This window comes from Tympanuchus pallidicinctus, unplaced genomic scaffold, assembly GCF_026119805.1.
Source record: "Tympanuchus pallidicinctus isolate F22 unplaced genomic scaffold, pur_lepc_1.0 scaffold3, whole genome shotgun sequence".
Classification (NCBI taxonomy): domain Eukaryota; kingdom Metazoa; phylum Chordata; class Aves; order Galliformes; family Phasianidae; genus Tympanuchus; species Tympanuchus pallidicinctus.
In genome coordinates this window covers 77,285,885-77,310,799 of record NW_026294747.1, presented here as the reverse complement: position 1 = coordinate 77,310,799, position 24,915 = coordinate 77,285,885, and the positions used below count along the sequence as shown (strand labels likewise).

General features: G+C 35.5%; 1 protein-coding gene across 3 annotated transcripts in view; it reads left to right on the top strand.

The window, feature by feature from the left end:
• The window catches only part of PLXDC2 (plexin domain containing 2), a 230,458-nt gene that overhangs the window by 178,105 nt on the left and 27,438 nt on the right, over positions 1-24,915 (top strand). For all 3 annotated transcript variants that reach the window (XM_052693990.1, XM_052693988.1, XM_052693991.1), the window contains 3 exons: positions 1,819-1,918; positions 10,721-10,816; positions 11,700-11,781. In XM_052693990.1, the coding sequence (XP_052549950.1) occupies positions 1,819-1,918; positions 10,721-10,816; positions 11,700-11,781 (278 nt within the window). The remainder of the gene's footprint in view (positions 1-1,818; positions 1,919-10,720; positions 10,817-11,699; positions 11,782-24,915) is intronic.

Here is a 24,915-nt window from a genome sequence, read left to right as displayed (position 1 = left end):
GGTTGGTTGTCAACAAGACAATTCTGAATCCTCATTCACTGGATTATTAAAGGTTTTTTCTTTAGATTTTATCTGACAAGTGAAAAGCACTGTCCAACAGTATAGTTTTGTTATTTTCACATAGATAAACCAGAGTATACTATTAGATTAGCTGAGTTAGCACCTTGCATCTCAGTCTGTAACATCTGATCCAGTTTCTTCTGTCTTCAGTCTAGTAATTCCTGGTTAACTATAGGCTAGCTTTCAAAAATAAGATATCCAGCTGTGATTTGAAAGCAGCAGTGGGTAGAGTGTGATAATTTCCTTTGGCAGTTTATCCCAGTGGTTAACAACTATCAATCATAGAAATCTTATTCTACTTTGAAACTGTGTGCAGTTTTCAACTTCTGGTTGTACCTTTCTGTACTGAATGCAAAAATTCTTTAGCCCTAGAGTTATTTCTCCTCATGGCAGTAATTGTTCATGGTAATCAAGTCAGTATTCCACTTTCTTTGGAGAAGACAAATCAATCTCTTTAACAGTATTAATGGCAATTGAGAACTACAGAAGCTTTCAAATGATTTTTGTGACTTTTTTGATCTTCCTTTAGTTTTCAGAATCTTTTCAAGAAATAGACTCTCTTAAATTCTGTGTAAAACTTCAGTAGTTATCTAATGTGTATAAATATAAAGCAGCGTCACTCTTAGGTTGTATTTCACTGTTTATGTAATCAGATATCACATCAATTAAGTTTCTTGCTCTGATTACTCCTCTGAAAACTGGTGTTGCTCATTCAGTACCATCCAAAAAGTCCTTTCGGAACTGTTGATTTCCAGAAAATGATCCTCTGACTTCTACTTCACACTTTGTTATATAAGCTGTAACTTTATAATTTTCACAAGTTCTAATTTGCTAATTCATCCAAACATTTCACTATTTTTACTCTGTGAGTATCATTTGAGGAACTGGTAGGCAGTAAATTTATGTTTCCTTCCCAGACTTTAAGAAAATCTGATCCTTGGATGATGGATAAGTTTGTGATTAGTCTGATTAACTATATTAATATTATATACATTTTACTTGTCACTAAGTAAAAACCTTACAGAATTCTACTATACAATTCAAATATGCAATGATCAGCCAAAGCTGCAGTCTTCTCCAAAAAATGAAATAAAATTTGATAACGCCTACTTTCATAAAACTATGTTACCTGGCATCAATATCTCTGCTCTGTAAAGCTGGACTAGTAGATAACTCTCTAAGTCCTTTTATTCCTTTCTGTAGATGTCAATGTATTTCTGACATTTTCAAAATTTTCTAGAACAATTTCCCCACTACTCCAAAATATGTTGAATATGAACATCCTCAGACTAAAAATATTTTCAAATAGATTGTAAAACACTTTTCAGTGCAAGTTACCTGAGTCATAAATTTTTATTTGCTCATCCCAAACTGAACTTTCTATTCAAGTGTTTAATAGCAGACAAGAGGTAATGCCTCCTCCATGCCTGATACTAGCACCTCATACCAATTTGTCTTCAACTGGGGGAAATAAATTACTGAAAATTCCTGCTCTTTTCTCTGTCATTATTAACAATATCCCACCTCTAAATTTTGATTAGACTATTGTTATATAAACTTCTAAATGAAGCGGGACAAAATAAAATTGAAAACTCTATTTTCAATCTTTAATTCATCCTTACTCATAATTTGGTGTATTATATTACATACTTATATAAAGTTACAATGGCTAAGTGTTCATTCTGAAAATATTGTTAATTTTTGGCTCAATTTTTTTAGTTCAATTGTTCATGCGTGTCCTCCTTTTTTGTCTTCCAGATTCCTGTTGCTGTGTCACAGATAAGCTCAACCAACCACCCAGTGAAAGTTGGACTATCAGATGCGTTTGTGGTCGTGCACAGGATCCAACAAATTCCCAGTATGTAGTATGTAGTCACACTAATGATTTGGAGGCCGAGAAACAAATATAAGCTGATTACATTAAGGATGATTAGCAACACAACAAATTACTTCCCTAATTTCAGCTTGTTAATTCAAGTGTAATTTTATTTGCATGGTAATTCCCAATGTGCATTTCTCTGTCATTGTTTCTTTTATGCAGATAAAGTAAGTAAACAAAACTAAACAACCAGCCAAATAATGTAAACTTAAACTGTTTACTCACAGAATTTGGGATTCCATAAGATTCTCCATCTGAATTCTCTGTCCTTATTCATAGAAATGAAGAAACAACCTGTTCAGAAAAGTCATCTGGATCAAAATAAAAAATAAAAAATGTATTCAGGCTGGAAGTTCTTGATACCTCTGAACTTCAAATTCATGTACACATAAATGCCATCTTGGGCTCAATTTTGACAACAGAAATGCAGATGATATTTAATTTTACCTGACATTAACTGTACTGTATATGAGTTGACTCAAAACTAGGAGTAGGAAATCAAGTATGATTTCCTTAATGCTTTGTTTTAATGCAGTGTGCTCAGACCCCTTTGAGATGTGTAGCCATTAGAGAGCATGCTTGCTTTCAGTCTACATTTTTATTTATAGATTTGAAACAGATTTGGTAGATTCAATTTTTGATGATTTTCTAATAGTATGGTGCAAATGAATGGAACTGCAGTTGGGCCAGCCTCCTTGGCCTGAGTCCAGGTTTGCTCTAAAGAGTACTCTGGTAGAAATGTGATGCAGATGAAGCTGTTAAAAACTGACCTGATCCAGCTCATCTTTAAGACAACATGCAGATGGGGCTGATACTGAAGTTGAAAGTACAGTTGCCTCTCTCAACTCATTTAAACAGTCTTAGGTATGAGGAAGGATAATTCTAATGGCATGAGATTATCCTATTATGAGAAAATTGAGAGTTTTAGCTTGTTGTGAACTCAACGTGGTGTGAGAGTGGTTAGAGTCCAGATCTCACTTAAGAGATCAGATCTTAGGAGAACTTTGGTTTTGATACACGATAGATGTGATGTGCCTATGGATGGCTGCATAGAGTACTTTTGAGCACTTAGGAGTAAATGATTCTAAGCAACTCATATTAGCGGTTTAAGCAGTGTTTTAACTGAATGATCTGAATATGCAAGTCTTCAGATTTTACAAGCTACTCAAACAACTTTTTTTACATATTTTTATGTAGAGTGTCTGGTATACGTGAATCTTTATTCTGATTTGAATATTTCTGTAGAACTGTTTCAGACATGCATCTTGTTTTACTAGTAATACAAAGTGAAGCATTTGCTGAAAAAATACTTATTTGCTGATCTTCTTTTAGTAAGTCGTCAACCTTTTTGTCACGTGACTCTGTCTGCTAAGTGAAGCGACTCTAATTACCACAAAATCTGTCTAGTATTTCGTCTTATTAAATTACATTAAGGAGTGACAGATAAGTAAAATAGAATGTGTGTATGGAGTCATGGAGTCTAAAACACTGCTGCAGCAACTGATATATTCTCACTGTACCCACATTGCTACGTGACATTCACTACTTTGCTCCTCAACAACTGCTTCTGTGAATGGTGGTAATCTGTGATTACTTTTACTAGTTTACAGTTTACAGTTAGAGCTAGTATTAGTCAGGGGAATCATCAATTTGTCATAGATTTTGCTGTGGCCAAATTGTTCTTTCAGTGAGACAAGTTTTTATTACTGCATATAGGCAACATAATAGCATCCTTGAGAGAACTACTATATAGTGTTGGCCACAGAGAGCCAGTGTCATTTGTTCTTTAAATACTCATGTTCTACCATTTCAGAGGTGTTAAATCAGCCATGGCTCTAATCAGTTACTGAAAAGCATTATGTACAATTTTTTTTCTTTGTTTCTTAGCTCTTTCAGGCAATAGAAGAAAATAAATTACTGTTGTCTTCTCCCAGAAGAAAAAAAAAAAAAGATATTATGGCTATTAGTTCTTTCTCAAAACTTTAGAAAAGACTTTTCCATGAAGCAGAATTCAATTTCCCTTTATGTTCATGGATAGTTATAAAAAAAAACAAAACCTTCTGCTTTATGTTTGAATTATATCAGTTATTTATGTATACATCTTACATTTGAAAAGAAACCAAACATCAAATGCAATGCAAACCTTTTTGAATGGTAGCACACTCTCAATTCATCACCCATATAATATTTTATCGGAGAATATTAGTTACTCTGACTACTCAAATGCCTACCAGAAAATGAAACTATTACTCAGACAATAGTATAAGACTAACGTCACATAACTTCGGATAACTGAGAGCTAGTTAAAAGGTATTTCTCACTTTCCAGACGCAAGGGAGTAGTACTTTTTCTTCCCAGTGTAAAGTTAGCCCAAGTCTAGGATCCTTATGTTCAATTGGCCATTGGATGTGCTTGTTGCTCAAAACTGACATCAAAATAAATCTGGTCTACCTTAAACTTAGAAAGTTAACTGTCAAAAGGTGGAATATTATAAAGGCATTTCAAATTTTAATGTGGATAAAGCTCTACAAATATCTCCTAAAAAGACTAATACAGACAAGAACTCATTCTCAGTCTGAGCTACTAAATTTTATGAAATTATGAATGTTCATATGTTCAGTAATTGTTGAGAACAAACAAAGAAATGGGTGGAGTGAGAGTATTTCTTCCCTTCTTGATAATTAGAAGCCACAGGAAAAGAGATCTGAGAGTGCTAGGAAGGAGGAATTTAGTGATTAGGATAAGGAATACTAAAGGGGTTTATTTTGGATGTTCAAGATTGTTGTTGGAAGGAAGTAAGATTAAAAGCTCAGGTTCATAAGAAATAAGTTTTGTTTTGGCAGATTGTGAAACAAAACCAGTATTTTGTTCCAGAAATTGATCTTGAACATATTTTAAAACTTGAGAATGCCTTAGGATGGTAAGGGGAATGGACGGAGAACAAAGGATGATAAGCCAAATTGGAAAGCCATCAATAAATATGTTCCCAAAGGCCTTGGTATAGCCTTGAATTCCAGTTTCAGTGCAACTTCAACTGAAGCATATTTTCAACTGGCAACTCTGCATATTGAACTATTTTCTGCTGACTCTTTTCCAGCAAGACCCATGAAAACAAAAAAACAAAAAAACAAAAAAACAAAAACAAAAAAAAAAAACAAACAACAAAAAAAAAAAACAGAACTTTAGCATTATCTTCCTGAATGGTAAAAGAAGACCAGCAGTTTATGTTGGTGATATTCATCATATAAAGGTGCAGAGCAGTCAGATAAATCTCAAAGCCTAATTTGCTGCTGCCTTGCTGGTGGATATGTCATTTACCACCATGTAAGGTGAACAGTATTTATTCTTACTTTCCCCTAGTGTAATTAACAAAGCAGAGTGCCAGATCCTCCAGGCCTGCATGTTCATCTGCCAGGTGGTTGGGTACCTAGGCTCTATGTGTCAAAATCAAGAATAGTGAGGGGAAGAGACAGGTGGGCTGCCAATCTTTGATGAAATAACAGCACTTCCTCATCTGATATGAAGTGATTAAAGTTAAAAATATTTTTGCCAAGGCCTTAGATGACCATCAACCAACCTAAAAATTAGACAATTGGGTGCAATGATGACTTAAGGGAACTGAGAGCAGCACCATGAATTGGGGTAAATTTGAAATGGTGTGGAGGCTTACAAAGTAAAATGGTGGGTGATAGTCACAGACCATTGCTGTAGCAGAGTTTTTGTATGTTGTTCATAAAGCAGAGCCTGCTTCACTGATTTTTTTTTAATTCTCAGGTTATATGTCCATGAGATTCAACTTCCAGGTTTGGCAGATTTTCAGTAACATTTAGAAGAAACATAAAATGAGTATACTTAGAGAGTCTGACTTTTGGTGTAAATTCGAGTGTGTATGTCCATAACAAAAGCAATTGTGATGGCTTCATTGCAGACATGTTTTTTCTCAATGTCTTCAATATAAATTAGTTAATCTTAACAGTCTTAACAATATGAAGCTGTTTAAGGGAAAAAGAAATCACTTTGACATTCTGTTTCCCTTATATTTATTGTGATACCATCATACCATACATGTGGTACCACGCTGACAAAATATATAATTGCATGATTTTTTTCTACTCAGTAGTGCTGAAGTACAAGAGCTGCTCTGAATGTAATACTTTCTATTTTACTGTGTTAGCCCATGATGTCAGAGATGGGTGTTGGTAATATGGCAGTAGGGGTTGAACCTTCCTATCAGTATTCTGTTACATTTTGTTGTAGTGTGACAGATGGCAGCAGAGAGGCGCTCTGACAGAATGGCATCTGACATAGAAGTGTGGATAAAGCAAAGGTGTAGAATTGAATTCTTCCAACAAACAATCAAACCAATGTTGGATGAATATTTATGGAGACAAAACAGTGAGTGTAAGCACAGAAAGGTGGTGGATGTTGCATTTCAGCAGAAGTGAAAACAATGGTGGGTCACCTCTCTGGTGCAGATTTTGACGAGCATGGTATTCAGGCTCTTGTTCAGGGCTGATGAAAATACATAGCTAATGGTGGTGACTATGTTGACTATTGTTTTGTAGCTCAGAATTTGCTCTACCAAATAATGCTACTATGGTCTTTGTATCTGTTGTAGTTTGTAAGGAAATAAATAGGAAGCATTACTTTTGGAGCAACCTACGTACCATGCAATTGTGTACAGTGCACTAGGGGTGTGCGCCACTCTTCTGTGTCCTTTACATTTTTCAGAAATTGCTAGCAGCATAAAGTGGATATGTTTCATAAATTCTTTACTTCAAATTGATTTCTGTACTTCATCATTTGTTTTTTCTACATCAGCCTGACTTAAAAATGAAAGTACAGCTGTACAAATACATATGGCCATGTATAGCAGTTTTTGGTAGGCTTATGGCAGATCTTGATTCCCTAGAAACCTTTCACTGTCAAAGTTTTTTTATTTTTGTGAACATATAATTGAAAAGCTCAGACTGTCTTCTCCAATATATTCATGTTTCACTGGGTTGCAGGTTTTAGTTCAAGAATGCTGTACGAGGAAAGTTATTGCACAGTGGAAAAGTACTAGAGAGATTATGCATCTGGACACATATTTAGAATAGTATATTACTAGCTACTGACCCTTCAGGTATGTTACAAAGACACTGCTTCTCTCTGGTGCTCCATCTCCGCTCTCTATTTTGTACATTTAGTTAACTGGAAGTTCTGTTCCATGAAATATTTACATGTATTTAGTTTTAAAAGACTGTGATAAAAGCAGATAGAAATGCTTTCTCACTCCAGTATCTTGCACATCTATAATTGACTGATCTACCACTTAATCCCTTGAAAGAGTTCTTTTAATGGCCTTCTGACCCCTGCATGCTATCTCTTTAGGCCACTTACCTCAAGTAGCCGGTGTTTTCCTGTGCTTCTTTTCTTCTGGAAATGCGTATTTGGATTCATAGTCAAAGATAACACAAATATATTCCACAGAAATAAGCAATAAGCAATTTGGTAATTTGTAAGTTAAGCCAAATGTACAAAATAGACCCTGTTACTGAAAAAAAAGTGTAAGCTTTTCATATTATACAGTTATAAAAGGTGTTTGAGATAACCAGACCTACAGAAGAATAATTTGTGTGGATAGGAGAAGAATATCTGCATGTTTTCTGAAATTCAGAACCAGAAATGATACTTAAAAAATATGTATGTATGCAAAAGTCCTTCTCCTTTCTTCCTTTTCCTGTTAGAGCTGATACTGTATTGCATCTGTTCAGCAAAATACCCACGTTATGCTTATTTTTTGTCTGTTGCTAAAATAAATGATTTCTCTTTCTCTTGCCAAGTTAGGGCACATGCTGAGGTACTTGGGCCCATTACTTCTTTGTGATTCTGCATTTATATTTGTCTGTAAAATAGTTAAAGAGACAGCATAACACAAAGAATAGCTTCCACCTGAGTGAAGGGCATGTGTCATAAGCTGAAGAAGGGGTCTTTGTGGAGTGATTGAGGGAGAGTGACAGAGGACAGTACTCACATTTCAGTTTATCCTGTTGAGTTTAACGTTTCTAGCCTGTTTATTTAAGATGCAGGTTCGGAATGCTAAATAGAAAAAGGTGCGCTGCACAGCAGGTTTCCAGTCAGACTTTCAAGGGAATCTACACCTGCATTTTTATAGCCTAGCCATGCACAGGAATTTGAATGCTTGTGTGTTTAACTGTCTGCCTGCAAGCGGTTAGAAAGTGACTACCCAACTACCACTTTGTGCACAGGTTTCCCACAGTAGACAGTATGCATTTGGCACAGCCCTCTTCTGGGTGAAGGAAAACAAGATCCTACCTAAGTATGCCATGTAGAGGGGTTGAATGTGATCAATAGTCATGCTGGATAATGCATGATTAAAAATATGTGTTTTGATACCAAACATAATTCACTTCAACATCAGTGTTTTGGCAGTTTCGTGTACTGGGTGAGATGAAAGTGTTTGTGACCTGGATTTTTGGGAAGTCCAAAACTCCTTATGCCTTGGTAGCCTTGCATGGAGTGTGCTGGGGAATATGTGGAGTAAACAAGATTATAACACAGCAGTCCATACCAAGGCAGATGAAATGAAATGGATTTCAGCTAAAGTGCCAGCAATTGCATTTTAATTTAAGCATTATTTTGGGTTTGTTTGTTGGTGTTTTTTTTTGGACAGAAGTATAAAGATTTCTGTGGAAACATATTAGAGCCTTCGGCATTGGCAGGAGTTCATTTCAAATGCATTTTCTGATCATTCTGATTTGGAAGGTGCTCTTATTGGAGTTATCATCCTGGGAACACAGACTTCTTACTGATGGAGAGAGATTTTCCTCACCCCAGCAAAAGATTAGCTTTATCTTAAAAGCCCTTTCTTCCTCTTGGGTTTGAAGGATGTGGCTAAATAGAAGGTATTTGTTAGGGAAAATGTTTGGCACATTCCAGTTTCTGTCCCTTATCCTGTCAGATTGAATTTGTAGGTAAAAAGCATTGCTAACTCAACTAAAGGTACACTTCAGACCAAGAGAGAAATCTTCTATCAGAAGGGGTTAAGCAACAGCAAAATCAGCCTCAAATAAATGGCAGAAGGAAGTGTTTGGCAATGCTGCTAGTTTAGAGCTAAAAAGAAATATCGTTTTCCAAAAACCAGGTGCTGACTACAAGTGCATTAGAGCTTACACAGTGAAGGAGGACAAAGCTGCTTCCCACGCAGCAACCCTGGCCAATGCAAGAGAATTAACCCACCATAGTGCAGCTCTGTTTCTGCCACCCTCTCTGTCCCCCAAGATTCCCCCTGCTTATTCCAACTGATACCAATAACTCAGTGGTTATTTTTTGTATGCAGTGAAGAGAATTCCCAGGTTTATTTTTAGATGTTTGTGTTATGTTTAGATGTTCTTCATCCCTCATTGACTAGTAAGCTTTGTACCCTTACAGCAAGAGGCGCCTTAGCCATGGGACACCTTGGATGCACTTTTTCTCTTCCCTTAAGACTAATATTTATTTTGTAGATTTATTTGAATCATAGACCCACTAAGGTTGAAAAATACTTCTAAGATTGTCCACCTACCACAAACATTACCGTCTAAATGAGATCCCAAAGCACTACATCCACCCTTAAACACCACCAGGGATGGTGATTCCACCCCTTCCATGGGCTGCCTGTTCCAGTGCCTAAGAACTCTTTCTGAGAAGAAATTCTTCCTAATATATTTTCTTTCTGAAAAATTCCTGCAACATCCTTCCTACCACGAGACTGAAGAATACTGCTGTTTTTTGCTATGTGATTTTATGCCAACCAGGGAATGCACTTCAAGCTGCAAAAACGCATCCTTTATACCAAGCAGCAAGGTGTAATCCTTTGTGTGTAACCTTTTATTCCTCTCTGGCATGGTTTCACAGAAATCACTGATTGTATTTAGCATTGATTTCATTTGAAGTTTAGCATATCCTTCAAAGAGGATATGAATTTGAATCCAGGACATCAGGAAATCATTATGTCAGATTGGCCATATGGTGTGTACTTTTAACTTGCAAATTTTCAAATTTTCCAGCAGTTTGCATTGCAGCCATACTCTTAAAATCTGGTATACTCAAAATAAATAATTACTAATCTTGAAAACAGAGATTGCATGATGCTTTCACTCTTATCTCATTCTTCGATTTTACTGCTTTCAATGTGTTCACAGCCCACAAGAACTGTGCTCTGACTATATTGAATTTCTGCTTTGAGAAACTTGGGTGCAGTCAGCTTGTGTCAAGATTATACGTTACAGTGCATATTTAGGAGGACTTGTCTTGTCTTTATAATGTAATTTTCTAATGTTTAATGCATTTAGATATGAACTAGCCTGTAGCTAGCAAATTTGATTAAGCAGTGAAATCAGTTTTGTTTGCAAGTTTTGACAATAACTGACAAAATGAGCATATAAAACACATCTTTCAAGTACGAAGCTGAAAAACAACTTAGGAGAGCGAGAATCTGAAACGCACCCTAAAATGCCTGTAGAGTTTCTACCTAGATGAACAAATAAGAAGCTTGAGAGCTCGCTCAGCATTTTCACAGTCCTTTCCCAGGAACAGGTACCTATTTTGTCAACACTTCCTATCAATAGCTTTTACATATTCCTTCAAAATGTGTAAAGTTAAATACTTATCCTTGAGGAAAATTGGTGTCATGTTCAACTAAGGTACTGTGAGCAATCAATATATCCACTATTTTTCACAGTCTACAGGCTGCAAAATAATAGAGTATGGAAATATTTTATTTTTCTTTCCTGGTAGATGTCCGCAGAAGAACAATTTACGAATACCACAGGGTGGAGCTTCAGATGTCAAAGATTACAAATCTGTCAGCTGTTGAAATGATACCTCTTCCAAGTAAGTAAACTGTAGAATGTGAAGTAGCCAGATCTGGGGTACAGCCTCAGCTGCAACACACATACAATTTTAAATATTTTGTTTTACCTATGAATTTGGAGTAGGGACAGATTCATTTATCTTCTCTCAGATTTATTCTCAGCTGAATGATGCATTATCCATTGCATCTTCATGTATCTTAAGTTAGTTTGTAGGTACACAGCTCCCATTAGGTTGTGAGTGAAATCTGTGCCAAATAATTTTTCAAAAGAATGCTCATATTGCCTTTAAATTCTTTTCCTCAAGAAAATAGAGCAATTTTCATGCTTGCTAAACAAGCACAAATACTACTAAGTACTTCGCATCACATCTGAAAGGAACATCCCCAAACACATTTTGCAATTCGTTCATCTCTTTTGTTCAAAGTGATGTTTAGTGATATTGCAGTTTAAACTGCCAGCTGTACTGCTGTGAAAAAAAGAAACTGGAAACTATCTTTCATTTTTTTCTAATCTGATTGTATTTCTTGTACACTTTCCTGCCGATCTTATTGTCTGTATGTGTCTATATGATAGCAACACCAAAAAACACTGACGCCAAGGAAGAAAAGTTTAATGAAATATTAAATAATTTATAGAAAGATAAAAACTCTGGCATTGAAGCTGAAAGAGCTGTTGTGGAAGTGAGATTACATTTACAAATGCATACAAATGAAATCCTACAGATAAGATGTTCCTCTGTGCACTGCCTTATAGTAGGCTGATTTTGGTCTGTTATTTTGAAAATCTGTGAACCTGTATATTCCCTACATATATATAGTCAAAAGATGTATCCTCTCATACTTTCTGTGATAATTATTTGTTAGACTACTGTAATAATTTGTGTTTACTTACCTGCCTCCCAGCTTGTCTCCAGTTTAACAGCTGTGGTCCCTGTGTCACTGCCCAGATTGGTTTCAACTGCAGCTGGTGCAGCAAACTCCAAAGGTAAAGAAAAGGATTTTTCTTTTTTGACATGTATATGCAGCTGTGCTCAAAGGATATACAAAAACATTTCCAACTGCTCACTCAGCACAGAGAGATGTTATATTTGGGATTTACATACATTCATTCACATACATACTGGTAGACCTTACTTGCATTCTTTAGCCATGCAACATTGTCCTATTTCACTTCATCCATTAAAAAAAAAATAGTTAAGAAGGGTCAAAGGAATTGTTTTAGAAATTGAGCCCTTGTTCCTATTTTCTTTATCCTGCTTTAAAGTTCTTTTGAAGGACTACATGAGAAGTAGAAATCATAATAAAATTCATGTTTTCTCCCTATACCCATTGCTTTATCAAAAACAATTTTACTGCAGAGAGATCTGGGTGGCATTGTAACTATAAAGACACACTTGTTCTATAAACACCAGATTCTTTTCTCTCCTAATTTCTCATAGTTAGTGAGCACATTGGGTCCTTCAGCCTCTCACTGCCACATTCATGACAGCCTACTCAGTAGTAGGAACAAATTTTACTCTGTGGAGCAGTTGGAGCACAGACAGTAAAATGGAAACTGCAACTGAAGCTTTTTCAAAAAGTTCTTTGGTCACTGACCTTCACTGATCTTCATAGAATAAATTTATGTAGCACTGGTTCTCTCCCACTAAATGCAGAGGCATAATGGATACGTTGTGTTTTTTAGCCCTAGTGATTAGGCTCAGACATCCTGTATATAAATGGATGCATAATGAAAGGAGGAAAGGTTATTGACATTCCAGAATAGTGAGTGCCATGATAACATTTTGAAGAGCTGAAAAATAGCTGATGAACTTTATATGAAATTAAGAAGTTGGGGTCACTTCTTTGTTTTCTTAAGTCTCATCTCTCTCAATAAGTGGGTTGTTGTTGTTGTTGTTGTTTGTTTGTTTTGCAAAACCTCAATTTCTGTGGAATTAAACCTAAATTAAATCATTCTGTGAAAATACATGTCAGTCATCTTCAAGACTGAAGATAGTAACAGAGAACTATTCCAAGCAAGCATGAACAGATATTGCTTGCTTTAGCCAATTTCTTGCTTTCAATCATTGCTTGATTCTCCTTCCTTTACTAAATGCCGTAGCACTGTTGTTTCGTAGGCAGTGTTCTCGTTTCTGTTTGGATAAGTTTATTTATAACAGGTAAGATTTGAAGAGGCAGTAAGGTTCAGACTCTTACAAACATCTGTCAAACTTTGAGATCTTTCATTTTCATCTGTTTTTCATAGCTTCTGAAGAACTGCGTTTCCCAAGTTCTAAGGTTGCTGGAAAATCAGTTGTGCTGAGAACGGAAAGAATTTTATCTTTCACCATTAGCAGAAAGCAATATCAAGCATGTGGTTGCACTGTGTAGCCCTCCATGTATTTACATGAATTTGTGGCTGCCCATTCATAACTGGCAAGATGTAATTTGCTGATGAAAAATATACAGTTTTAACACAGCTATTTTTATTCAATTAAAATCCACATTTAAAAAAGTCTCATGTATTTCCCCATGAAGATCACACTGCAGTCAAAGATGAACTGCTGTGAAGCAGTTCTGCTGTTTCCCAAAAGCATTCAGCTCCACACTGCTGCACAGTTTTGTCTTTGATGATCTGCGACAGATAGACTTAGCATATTTATTTTATGTCATTACTAAATGTAATGAGTCTGTAATTTCATAAGAGCAGTCTTCAGAAATCATTTGACAAGCAGCAAAAGAAGGAACTGGAATTAATTCCTTAAAAAAAAGGATGCATCCAGAAAAGCAAACTAACATTATGCCACTGCACAGGAATCATATTTAATTTAAGATTTAAATTACTTAAATTATTTAAATTAAATAAATGACAATTTAAAAACAGTCATACTGTCCAATTTGCATCTGTAAGAATGAATGATAGTAAGCTGGATTTAAGCAAAAGCAGGAATGTTTGTAGAATCATAAATCAGCTTTGATTGAAAGAACATGCTGGAGGTCATCCAGTCCAACCACTTGCTCAAAGTGGGGTCAGCTGTCTGCTCAAGATTTTGATTAGCTGGGTCTTGAAAATACCCAACGATGATCCTCTGAACATCTTACTTTTACACTAGATTTTATACCTTATTTCTTAACTTCTTATTTTCTCCAGTTCTATCAAGAATCACATCTGATATAATAGGTGGAGGTAAAGTTCATGTGAACAGGCAACTTACTTCTCAAAATGTGAAGATTGGGTGTCTTTTTAGTAGTGTTATAGTTTAGGATCATTGTGATTGGGAATCATTCCTGTTAGCTTTGTTAATTTTCTGTTCTGTATGATACTCACATCTGCATACTAGTCCAGTGGCTCTGTTTTATCTCACTGTTTCTCTGCATGTTTATTCATTTTAGAAATATACAAAAAGTCTTTATTCCATTACTCTTTTTAGGTATCTAGATTGCAGCAGAGTCCTCAGAATCATCAAATTCAGTACCTCGTTATGTTTTTACTCCCTTCAGAAATAAATACATTGTGTTAAAATGTTCTTTCTGCATGTGATAGACTATTTCAACAAGAATACCTAACTATCCTGGTTAAAAATCATAAAGGATAGAAAGTTTTGAGTTCCTCCAACACAGTAGTTCAGTTTTTTCTGTGTCACTGCCTTGTAAATCACTGTTGACTTTTATCCCCTGTTGTGATAAACATTGTTCTACTGCAGGAGAATAAAATCTGCTTAGAAAAACAAGGGCAAAGCATTATGTGAAATATCAACAAAGACATTTCAGAAATGCCTAGAATAGAAAGTATATTAATATTTACACCTTGCAATGAGTGGGTACTCTAAAGGGTCTTTGAAGTAATCAAAAGTAGAAGCTTAGTAGCAGTGCCCAAGGAGTGCTTCTGGGTTGCAAAGTGAGGAATGACTGGACTTGTGTATCTGGGAAGTGAGAAAAGAAAGACTGTCGTCCTTGGCTTATAGGCAAAGCCTAGAGGGGAAAGGCATCTAGCCCTTGGTGCAAAAGCCTGAGCTTGCTACTGGTGGCATCCAGTATATCAGTACCACTAAATGATCCAGTGCTTTGCTTTCTGTAAAGGCAAACTGCCTGCTTGCCAAAAGAAGAGTGTGATGGAGTATTGAGGGTCACAAGTGTGACTGTAATATACCGTGAAGCTGTAGCTGCAGTAACACTTTGGTAGTCTTTGGTCTCCCAGAACAAACATGCTTCCATGTAGATAGAAAGCAAACACATATCCAGTGGGAATAACTGTTGATCAGTTCTACAGCCCCTTTTTTTTCTCAATATGACCCAACAGCAACAGTGCTATTGAGAATGGCTTTTAGTATTTTTTCTTTGCGTAAAATTTAAACCTTATATTGAATCATTCAAACAATAAAGTACAGGTGTTGGAAAAATAGAAAATGTATAGCTGCAAAAGGAAAGTAGACCAAGAGAGCCATTGCAGAATAACTGTACCTCCCCCATGTGGGCAATCTATGTTGGAATGAAAATAATTTTTTTCTTCAACACAGTGGCTTGCTTGCTGCTGTAACTTCAGCTCAGTTGCTGTGCCCACTCTTGAGTCTTCAGAGAGGTAGGTTATTCTTAAAGGTGATTCAGAGCAAAATCCTCTAATACTCTCTGTGTACTTCAATCACAGTTTTAGTTTTCTTAAGGGATCATCACTATTGGCCCTGATATCCAGTATGAAGTATGTAATGTAGTTATGTCATGACTAAAGTAAAGACACACTGTTTTCATGTGACTTCAGCAGATGGAAGATCCGTCATCAAGAATATTTTATATATATTTTTTTTTAATGTTATTTGAACAGTTTATAAAGGGGAGAACTTTTGCATTCATGAAAGAAACTAAGTATAAATACAGACACTAAGTCACATAGCCTTCTCCTACACATGGATCTGTGTCCATACACCAAAAACACTTAGTAGTCACTTGTGGCTGAAACTTCAAAAATTTGCCCTCCATTTTCTCTCACATACTAGCATGCAGAAACAGATAAGTCATTGCTGTTTATATAATCTTTCTGCGCTGCAGAAAATGTGTACTCTAGGCATTTGGTATAGCCTCCATGTTAGAGATGTCATTTTTAGGGAAGTCATTGAAAGCATTATGACAATTTTGATACTATGTTACAGGTTCGATTTGTACAACTTGGTCCTGCTGATTAAATGGTGAGCTACCTTAGAGGTATTTGCCCAATAAAGAAATTAAGTTTAGAAGAGCTATCACTGAGCTAGGATGGAAATATGATGATTAAAATGATCGAGGAGTTCAAATTCTGTAGATATTGATAAGTTTCTTTCAATGAACTTCTGGAAAATCCTAGATTTCAGCAAAGAAATAATGTTGAGACTTCATTGAGTTTAGAAATAAGAAAAGGGAAAATTCCTGCTATCTACTATAAACACAGGTGCTATAAACACAGGTTTTTTATGTGTCTCATGCTTTACTTTGTTAACACAGCATAAATGCATCTTAAAACATCTCTGGTTTATTGTGCTATTGTCCCAGTGCTGGAGAAAGAGAGCTGAAAGACTAAAGGCAAGAGCCACAAACAGTTCAGGAGATAATTTTATTCAACTGTCACTGTTGGTACCTATATTTAAATTTTAAATCCTTCAACTTCCTGTTGCACACCAGGGGCACCTATGAGCCTAAACAGCTCAGTCCACAAGGGCATTTTGCTAGCTGGCTCATTTAGGTTTTCAAGAGAAGTTAAGCAGAATAAGAGCAGTACTAGAAGTACCTTTTCAACAAACGCTGCAATTAAGTATCTAAAACCCCAAAGGTCTCTAGATCTCAAATACATTTTGCTGAAGAAATGCCTATAGCTGACTGAGCAGCGAAGTCACTGAATGCCACGAAGTCCCTCCTCTCATTATGCACCACACTACCCTTTCAAAATATTCATTGAGGAACAAAGGTAATTGAATGTGGATCCTCTGAACTAAAGTCATATCTGAAAGGTGCCCGGGACCATTAACTGGTAAGGTGCTTAACCATGTGCACTGAAATGCATAACTCCCTTGCCTGACTCCAGCTTTGAGCAGCTCCTCCTGGATTATTCTGTGTTATTTTGTGTTTCTGATCCATAGAGTGCAAATCTTCCTTTGAAATGTGTCCTGGATCAAACTGAATAAGTCCCTGTGCTGGGGTCTCTGTGGGAAGTGGTAGCCAGGACTCTGTGCGCTCTAGGCAGTTGTTCTGTCTGTGATCATGTGTGCAGTTCCCAAAGCTTCCTGCAGTCTCAAGAGTATCCTGAACTAAAATGATGAGGGGATCCTATTTCTCCAACATATCCCATGAACGGAAAGAACATCAGTAGTTGGGTAACTGAATTGTTATTGCTTTGCTTTGCAGAGTCTGTTCTGAGCAAAGTGGAAAATTAGAAATGTGTCAGTGAATAGCAGCAATAAATGAATTTAAGTTTTGATATTTCTGATCTTTTTTATGATAATTACTGCTCACATCTAAGCACGTAATGAACAAAATTATTTTGCATACCATATTGATTAGCTAGAAAGTGGTGAAGGGAAAAGTTTTAGGTATTTGAGTTTCTTAAGACAAAAAAAAAGGTTGTTGCAACCTCTATGAAAGCTTGAATTTACTCTTTTGCTTATTCTTTAAAAAAAAAAAAAAAAAAATGAGACCAGTTAATTTTTAAAACTTTTACATCTGGAAATCTTGGAAGAGGAGAATAACTGCTGAATCACATATTATCCTAGTACAGTCTTATGTAATCTGATACACTTATCAGTTAGAAAAGCTATATCCATCCAGAATTACAGTATTAGCACAAAAATAAATATTACATTATCTGACTGCATTAAAACTATGACTTAGAAAAAATATATTAATAAGAAGCATAGGATCATTTTCTACGTATAACTGACTGTTAGGTGTCTGCCATCTCATTTTTATTCTATAGCTAATACTTCAGCCAAGGTCATAGATTTCATTACAGAGCAAGGAAAGGCAGTGGACAAGATCAGGATCAAAAATAATCAACTGACAACACAGATAGATTAGCTTAATTGTGCAGTGAAGATTAATAAAATCACCTTCGGTTATTTTACCAAAACAGTAAATCAAAATCTATACGTTTTTTACTTAGATCATCTCTATAGACTCTTAAAACATTCTATACGTTCTTATTCCCTGAAGTTTTACTGTGGATTTGATGGATGAAGGATTGAAGGTTTTGCCTCAGCCTGAAAATCTTTTTACTCCTATCCTGACATTCATTACCTACCATTTGTAGAGCTCAATTTTCATTAAATGCTGTTATTAAGTGTTTAGGGAATGAATGTGTGATTGACTTTGTTCTTTTGGTTTGGGTTTTTTTTGTTTTTTTTTTTTTGTTTGTTTTTTGTGTTAAGGATATTCCATATTTCAACTTAACATTCAAAGATGTGGAGAAAACATGCTTCTTTATTCAAGAAATTCAAGCTGTTTTTATTGCAACACCATTTAGCTGAAAGTAGTGTGCTGTTATTACAAAATCAGCCTCAGTATCTTAGCCATTGAATTACCAAGAAAAAAAAAAAAGAGAAATTTGTATGGATTAAGTAAACCACCAGAGGGAGCATATATAATCCAATCAGTGTAATAGATTCATATACAAATGACAAGGAAAATATTATTTTAAATGCTTTAGAAGGGCTAGACATTTAAAATATAGTGTATTCTGAAAAAAAAATCAATAGGTGTAATTCATGAATTTGCTGATTATGCTCCTGCTTTGGGCAAAGGAAAGAAATGTGCCAGACTGACTATCTATACAATCTGTGTTCCACCAACAGCAATTCGCTATGCTGAAGTGTTTTCATATTAAAAAATGTCAGAGTCTTAACACGTGGGTCTTAATAAGCAGTTTGTTGAATTAGATCAAATCTAGTCTGTGATAAATGAGAAGTAATGTCAGTACTATTTTTCTAACTAGTATGCTGTTTCTTTCCTGATTACAGAACAATCATATTGAATATCTGAGTAGAAATTCTGTCTCTTTATCAGTCTACTCTGCTTAAACTACTGCATACTTTTCTTCCATTGAAGAGTTGAGACAGCAATAGGTCATTTTTATCAAGTGCAACAAATGAATGAATGGATGTGTAGATTTGTCAGCTGATAGAGATATGAATAAGAAATAGATTTATACTTTATTGAGTAGAAAATTGTTCCACGCCCAATTTCTTCAAATCTTTTCCAAGCTGCTCTTTCTTGATTTGACAAGTTAATTTGAATGCATGAACTGCAGGAATCTGTTAGGAAATTAGCATTCAATAATTGAGAATTTTTTATGCATGGTAAGCCTGATGGGAGCAAAGCAAGAAAAGAAAGTGGATTAATTCTCAAACTAAGTGAGCCCGTGATGGTATTGTTTCAGATAGGAAAAAAGCAGCCTCACAAGATGTCTTCTTAAGTGGAATGGCAATTCTATTTTTAAGACAGTGTAAGCTTCTCACTGACCAAAGTCTTTAATTCAAAAGTACCATTGTGGAACATAGAGCTCTTAATATGATTTTATGGAAAGTTAGCATGCAACTAGATTAACTAAATTTTCGCTGTGATTCGTAATTGTATAAATATCAGCCTCCACAAATGCAGTACTATGAATACAGTTCCAAAATTGTGTGTTTTCTTTGTGCAGAATTCTTTCTTTGTGCAGAATTCTTTCTTGTTCTGTTTGCACACATTATAAACACTTTAAAAACTGTCTTAAGCCTTCAGTTTGTCACTTTTTTTCTGCTGTCATTGCTCCTGCTTCCTTTTTCAATTTGTGAATAAGATATTACAGGAGCAGTAGCATATTCTGGCTAAGCCATAATATCTCTGCACTTCTCTTGCTGATAGCTCAGTTGCCGGTGCCCACTGGTGCTGAAGTAGCTATGTAAAGTATTACTCAATCGCTGTAAGTTCATGTGTGATAACAGAAATACAAACAGATGTACCAGCAACACCAGGCTGCTTTCAGCCTGTCAGAAGGTCTTTACAACTTCTAAAATTATCTCAGTGTGTTTTATAAAGGAGCAAAATACCAGGAAAAAGTATATGAATAAGAATGAAGTTTGGCCAATATGAATGAGGTTGGTGCCTTGATGTATGTAGCCTCAGACATGGGGTTTTTCAATATCCTTTCCAGTCTTATATATGTGGGAGTACTATAGGAAGTATAGCAGCTGTGGCTTGATGTCTGCTGATCTGGATTTCAGAAACTGCACTTAACTCTTGATTCTGTTAAATAATTCTGTGTTACCTCAGCTGAATCTGTCCTATGTTCTATTTTTTCATCTCTGAAGTGGAAAAGTAAATATTTTCCCCAAAGATGACCTTCATGTCTTTATTTTGAAATGAAGAGTAAAAATACCTCTGGAGGATGTCTGTGTAAAACATTATAAAGTAGTTTTCAAAATGCAATAAGCCATTTTTAAAATTTATTTAACAAGAATGAAATGTAAGGTAATTCGAGGCAAAGAAATAAAACACCAACATATGAGCGTTCTACAATTAAAGAGATCATTTTCAGTAGTCAAAGATAGAAATAGTTCAGAAAATAACATGTAAAAGTAAGAAAGGGAGGTTAATTGGGCTATTGGGCTAGTCAATATCCAGAGTGTAAAATATACACAATAGTGCTTCAGATCAAGTATAGTGCTTATCAAAAATAAATTTCAGTATTGCTCCTTCCCAGAGAAAGTGTTTAATGATTATTATTTTCTGCTTATTCTGTTGGAAAATCTGGTACAATAATCTCACAAATTTGACTCTGAGTCCCTCTCTCAGACTCCTTTTCCTTCTAGTTATTCAAAGCAGACCATAAGTAAAAACTTCTTTTTTATTCCTTATCTGCTTTTCAGCGTGTTTGCTTTGTTGTTGTAAGTAACATTAATATTATAGAAAAAAACTCCTATTCTTCTTTAATCAGAACACTGACAAATCCCATTTAAACTGGGATTATTTATTTCTATGAATTGAAAATAAAACTTACCTCTTTTAGCCCACATCCATTCTTAGACTCTTGCAGCAGCAAGAATTCTCAGTGAGAGTCCATATTTCTTAATGACTATCTGCTTGTTACATCAGTTATGAATATTATCTCACTCATTCAATCTCTTTCACTGTATAAAACAGCTTCTTTACAGCTGATCAAAAACAGAAACAGCTGAAAAAAAAAAGAACAGTTTAACAACTTTTCAATTCTTTGTTTACACAATGCTTGAGATTGTAATGTGTTTTATTTTAGTTCCTGTCCCATAAAATTGTGGAACAATCATCCGTTTGCAGATTGCCTGCTGGGATTTGTGTCAGTAATCTCTTTCATCATGCTTGTCATCACCTGTATGTTGTAAATTTTGTGATATGAAACACTAAAACGATAATGGGATTAAGTAGTACAGGCATGAATATTCTGCATCAGATATTCACTCTAATTTAGTAATTATATATATATTTTTTTAGAAGTGTTATTATAGTACAGACTGTTTGCATTGCTGTATATTTCTTCTTATTAAGCTTGTTGCCTTAGCTGTTCAAGAGAAGAATTTGTTACAACAGAGTGGAACAAGTCCTCTAAACTATTTAAAAAAATCATCCTGTTCCAAAATAAATTTTACTCAAGCAACATATTTTATGACAGGATAAACAAAAATAACATATTTATACTCAAATTTAGGTATATGATTGAGTATATTGAGCTAGTTAAGTGCAAATATTTTGTATAGAGCACATACAAGGGTACTCTGAATGTAATGCCTCCTATTTTGTTGGCCCATTATGTCAGATGCAGACGTTGGTGGAATGGTAGTAGAGGTGGAACCTACTTGCCAGTATTCCATTACATTTTGTTCCCATGTGACAGATGGCAGCAGAGGGGCAGTCTGACAAAGTGGGATCTGACATGGAAGTGCATATGAGGCAAAGGAGTGGAACTGAATTCCTTCATGCAGAAAGAAAATGGCACCTATTGATATTCATTGGTGCTTGCTGAACTTTTATGGAGACCAAAGAGTGGATGTGAGTACAGTGAGATCACGGGTGGTGCATTTCAGCAGTGCTATCTGCAGTGTGAAAAACAAGACAAATTCTAGACAGCCATGCACTGCTGTTGCACAATGAAATGAAGAGTGTCTATCAGCTCATCAGTGTGAATTAATAATTAAAAGTAGTACTGAAAATATATGTTTTGTACGTTCAAAAAACGTAGTGTTCAATAGCTGAGAACTTGGTCTGTCAAATAGAGTTTTCATGCTACTTGTATATGTTCTATTTTCCTTAGAAGTAAATAGGAGGCATTACTTTTGGAGCAACGTACATAAATTCATACTGCATTCACTCTCAGTCACACTTCTTTTGATAAAGTTTTGTATGTTCCAAGAGAAGTTGGAAAGTAATGAAATAAGGGAAGTACAATAATTTTTCCAGGCAGCATTATGTGACAAGAAAGTGATATTCTGGGCATAGTGGAACCAAAATGGAGTCTTTTTTTCAGGAAACAGAGACAACTGCAGACTGAGAGCAAACATAATGTCTGATGCATTTTCTTCCCCCAGAAACGCTGATTGTTTTATTTTTCACTTGAACCAACACCTCTAACATTTAATTTTTACTTCCTATCTCATCATCATAATCATTCAGAATGGAAGTACCCTCAGCTCCCTCAGCTTGTGAAGAAGTTCTACTTTAAAATATTTTAATTCTTCTCCTAATTAACTCAAAAGCCCAGCTAGTGTCATCATTTCTTCATTACATTATGAGATTTCTTTTGTGGTTAAAAGCAGAAGAGAGTTCTACCTGTACAATTTTACACTTTGTTTTCTAGATTAACTTTTTATTTAGAAGTCACTAAATATTTTAACTCACCTGAATAATAACATAGTATTTAAGAAAGCATTTTAAATTTCTGGAATGCTCTTCAGTTCCCAGAAATCCATAGTATATATACTGTTACAGATATTCAGGGAGAATAAAAAGGGAACAGTACACTTAAAGGACACATGTACATTTTAATGTGCTTCTGTTCTGATACTGGCTCAACGTGGTTTTTCCATTCAGACTTTGTCCCTTCCCAATAATTTTCCGTTATGTTTCTAGCTTTTACAAATTAAACCTTGATGAGTCTTCTGTGTAAAGAGTGTATGATTTGTTATTTTTATTAATTCTCATTGAACTCCCTTAGAAGACAAAAAGCATAGAATTTTGTCTCATGCACTTAATGAGCACCTGTTGTCATTTAAATATTCTTTGCCAAATAGAGATACATAGCATCTGGTAGATCTGATGACATCTCCTTATCTGTTCTAGCTATATACAGTCCACTGGAAGGATTCTGACATCTTTTTTTGTTACCTAGACTCAGCTGCATTAGTTATGCAGAATCATTATTGTTATGTACATGCAAATACTTTAATTCTTCATTTGCTCCCTGAACCAGTACTCCCCACTTCCACTGAAATCCTGGAATTCTTTACATTTCATGAATGTTCCTATTCTCATTTCATAGAATATATTTGTTATTGCTTTGCTAAAAGCAGATTTGGGTCATCACTTGAAAATGAAGTTGCTATAAAATGGCCATGTTGACAGATGGCATAAATGGCATAGCTAATCAAATCTGCTGCAATGTTTTTAATTGCAACAGGGAATTATCGACATGCTACTAAATGAAAGTCTTAAAAATGCATTCAATAGAGCAAGTGGTGGATTGAAATGAGTTTTCAGAGTTCTACCCCAGTGACACAGCAATGATGGTAGCCACTACATCTGAAGTCTTACTGACATATGCCTCAAAAAAAGTTGACAAAGTTTACTTGGAACCAAGTGCATCTAGCTCCTGTTTGGACTCATTACTGTATCAATAGAAAATGTTTAATAAACAGTGTGCAGGATTTGGTGTATTTTTCTCTGAGGTAGATTCATTTGAAAAATATCTGATTTACATGTTAGAATGAGGCATTCTAAAAAAATCAATTCCTGTAATGCTATTTGCCGCAGTATTTCAACCATTTGGTAGAAGAAATTCAGAACTTTATACAATTGCATTTGTGATAAGTTTTTTTTCATGTAATCTTTGCAACTTTAGTTTAACACCATTTAGATACAAGATTAGGTCTAAGATAAAGGTTCATTAATCCCTACTAGATGTAAGTACTGTTGGATCTGAGCATGTGTATGTATTTGCCATTGTTGTAGGAATTTATGAAGTAGTTCAATATTGTATCTAAACATTGGACTTCATTTTCAGATGTTCAGAATAGCCATAAACCCATTAGATTTTAGACAGAGTGGTATGAATGAAATACAATGGGTTTATTAGTGTTCAGTGTATCTGAATATTATACAATTTCTCCTTCAAGACAGAAGTTACTAACTAAAACTTTCAAACATTATGCTCTACTTGTACATGGACTGTCACATAATTTCTTTACGCTTAGCAAGGTTCTCCTTTTTCTCTCAAACATTCATGGATGCAGAAGACCCCAAAGATGGGGAGAGAGCTCCCAGCAAAGGACTCGTTTACTCACTAGTCACAGAATCACAGAATTGTAGGGCTTGAAAGTGACCTCGGGAGATCATTTAGTCCAACTCTCTGCTTAAAGCAGTTCCCTACAGTAAATAGAACAGGAAAGCATCCAGGTGAGTTTTGAATATCTACAGAGAAGGAGAATTCACAGCCTCTCTGGGCAGCCTGTTCCAGTGCTCTGTCACCCTCAGAGAAAATAAGTTTTTTCTCATATCCAAATGGAAATTCCTGTGTTCTAGTTTGTGCCTGTTGCCCCTTGTTCTTTTACTGGGCAGCAATGACAAGAGTCTGCCTGACCTCCTCCTCTTCACAGCAGCTATTCAGACATTCGTAACCTTTGATACAATTTCCTCTCAGTCTTGTCTTCTCCAGGCTGAGCAATCCCAGGTCTCAGACTTTCCTCATTAGGGAGATGCTCCAGACCCCTTATTGTCCTTGTAGCCCTCCACTGGAATCTGCATTAGTTCTTTGTCTTTCTTGAACTGGGGAGCCTAGAACTGGACACAGCAAGGAAAAGGAAAAAGCTCTTCATGTCAGTATTTCTGTACTTTAGTAAGGAAATCTCTATACTACTCTGTGATACTTTTCTGTTTGAGGAGTTTGTTTCTTTAC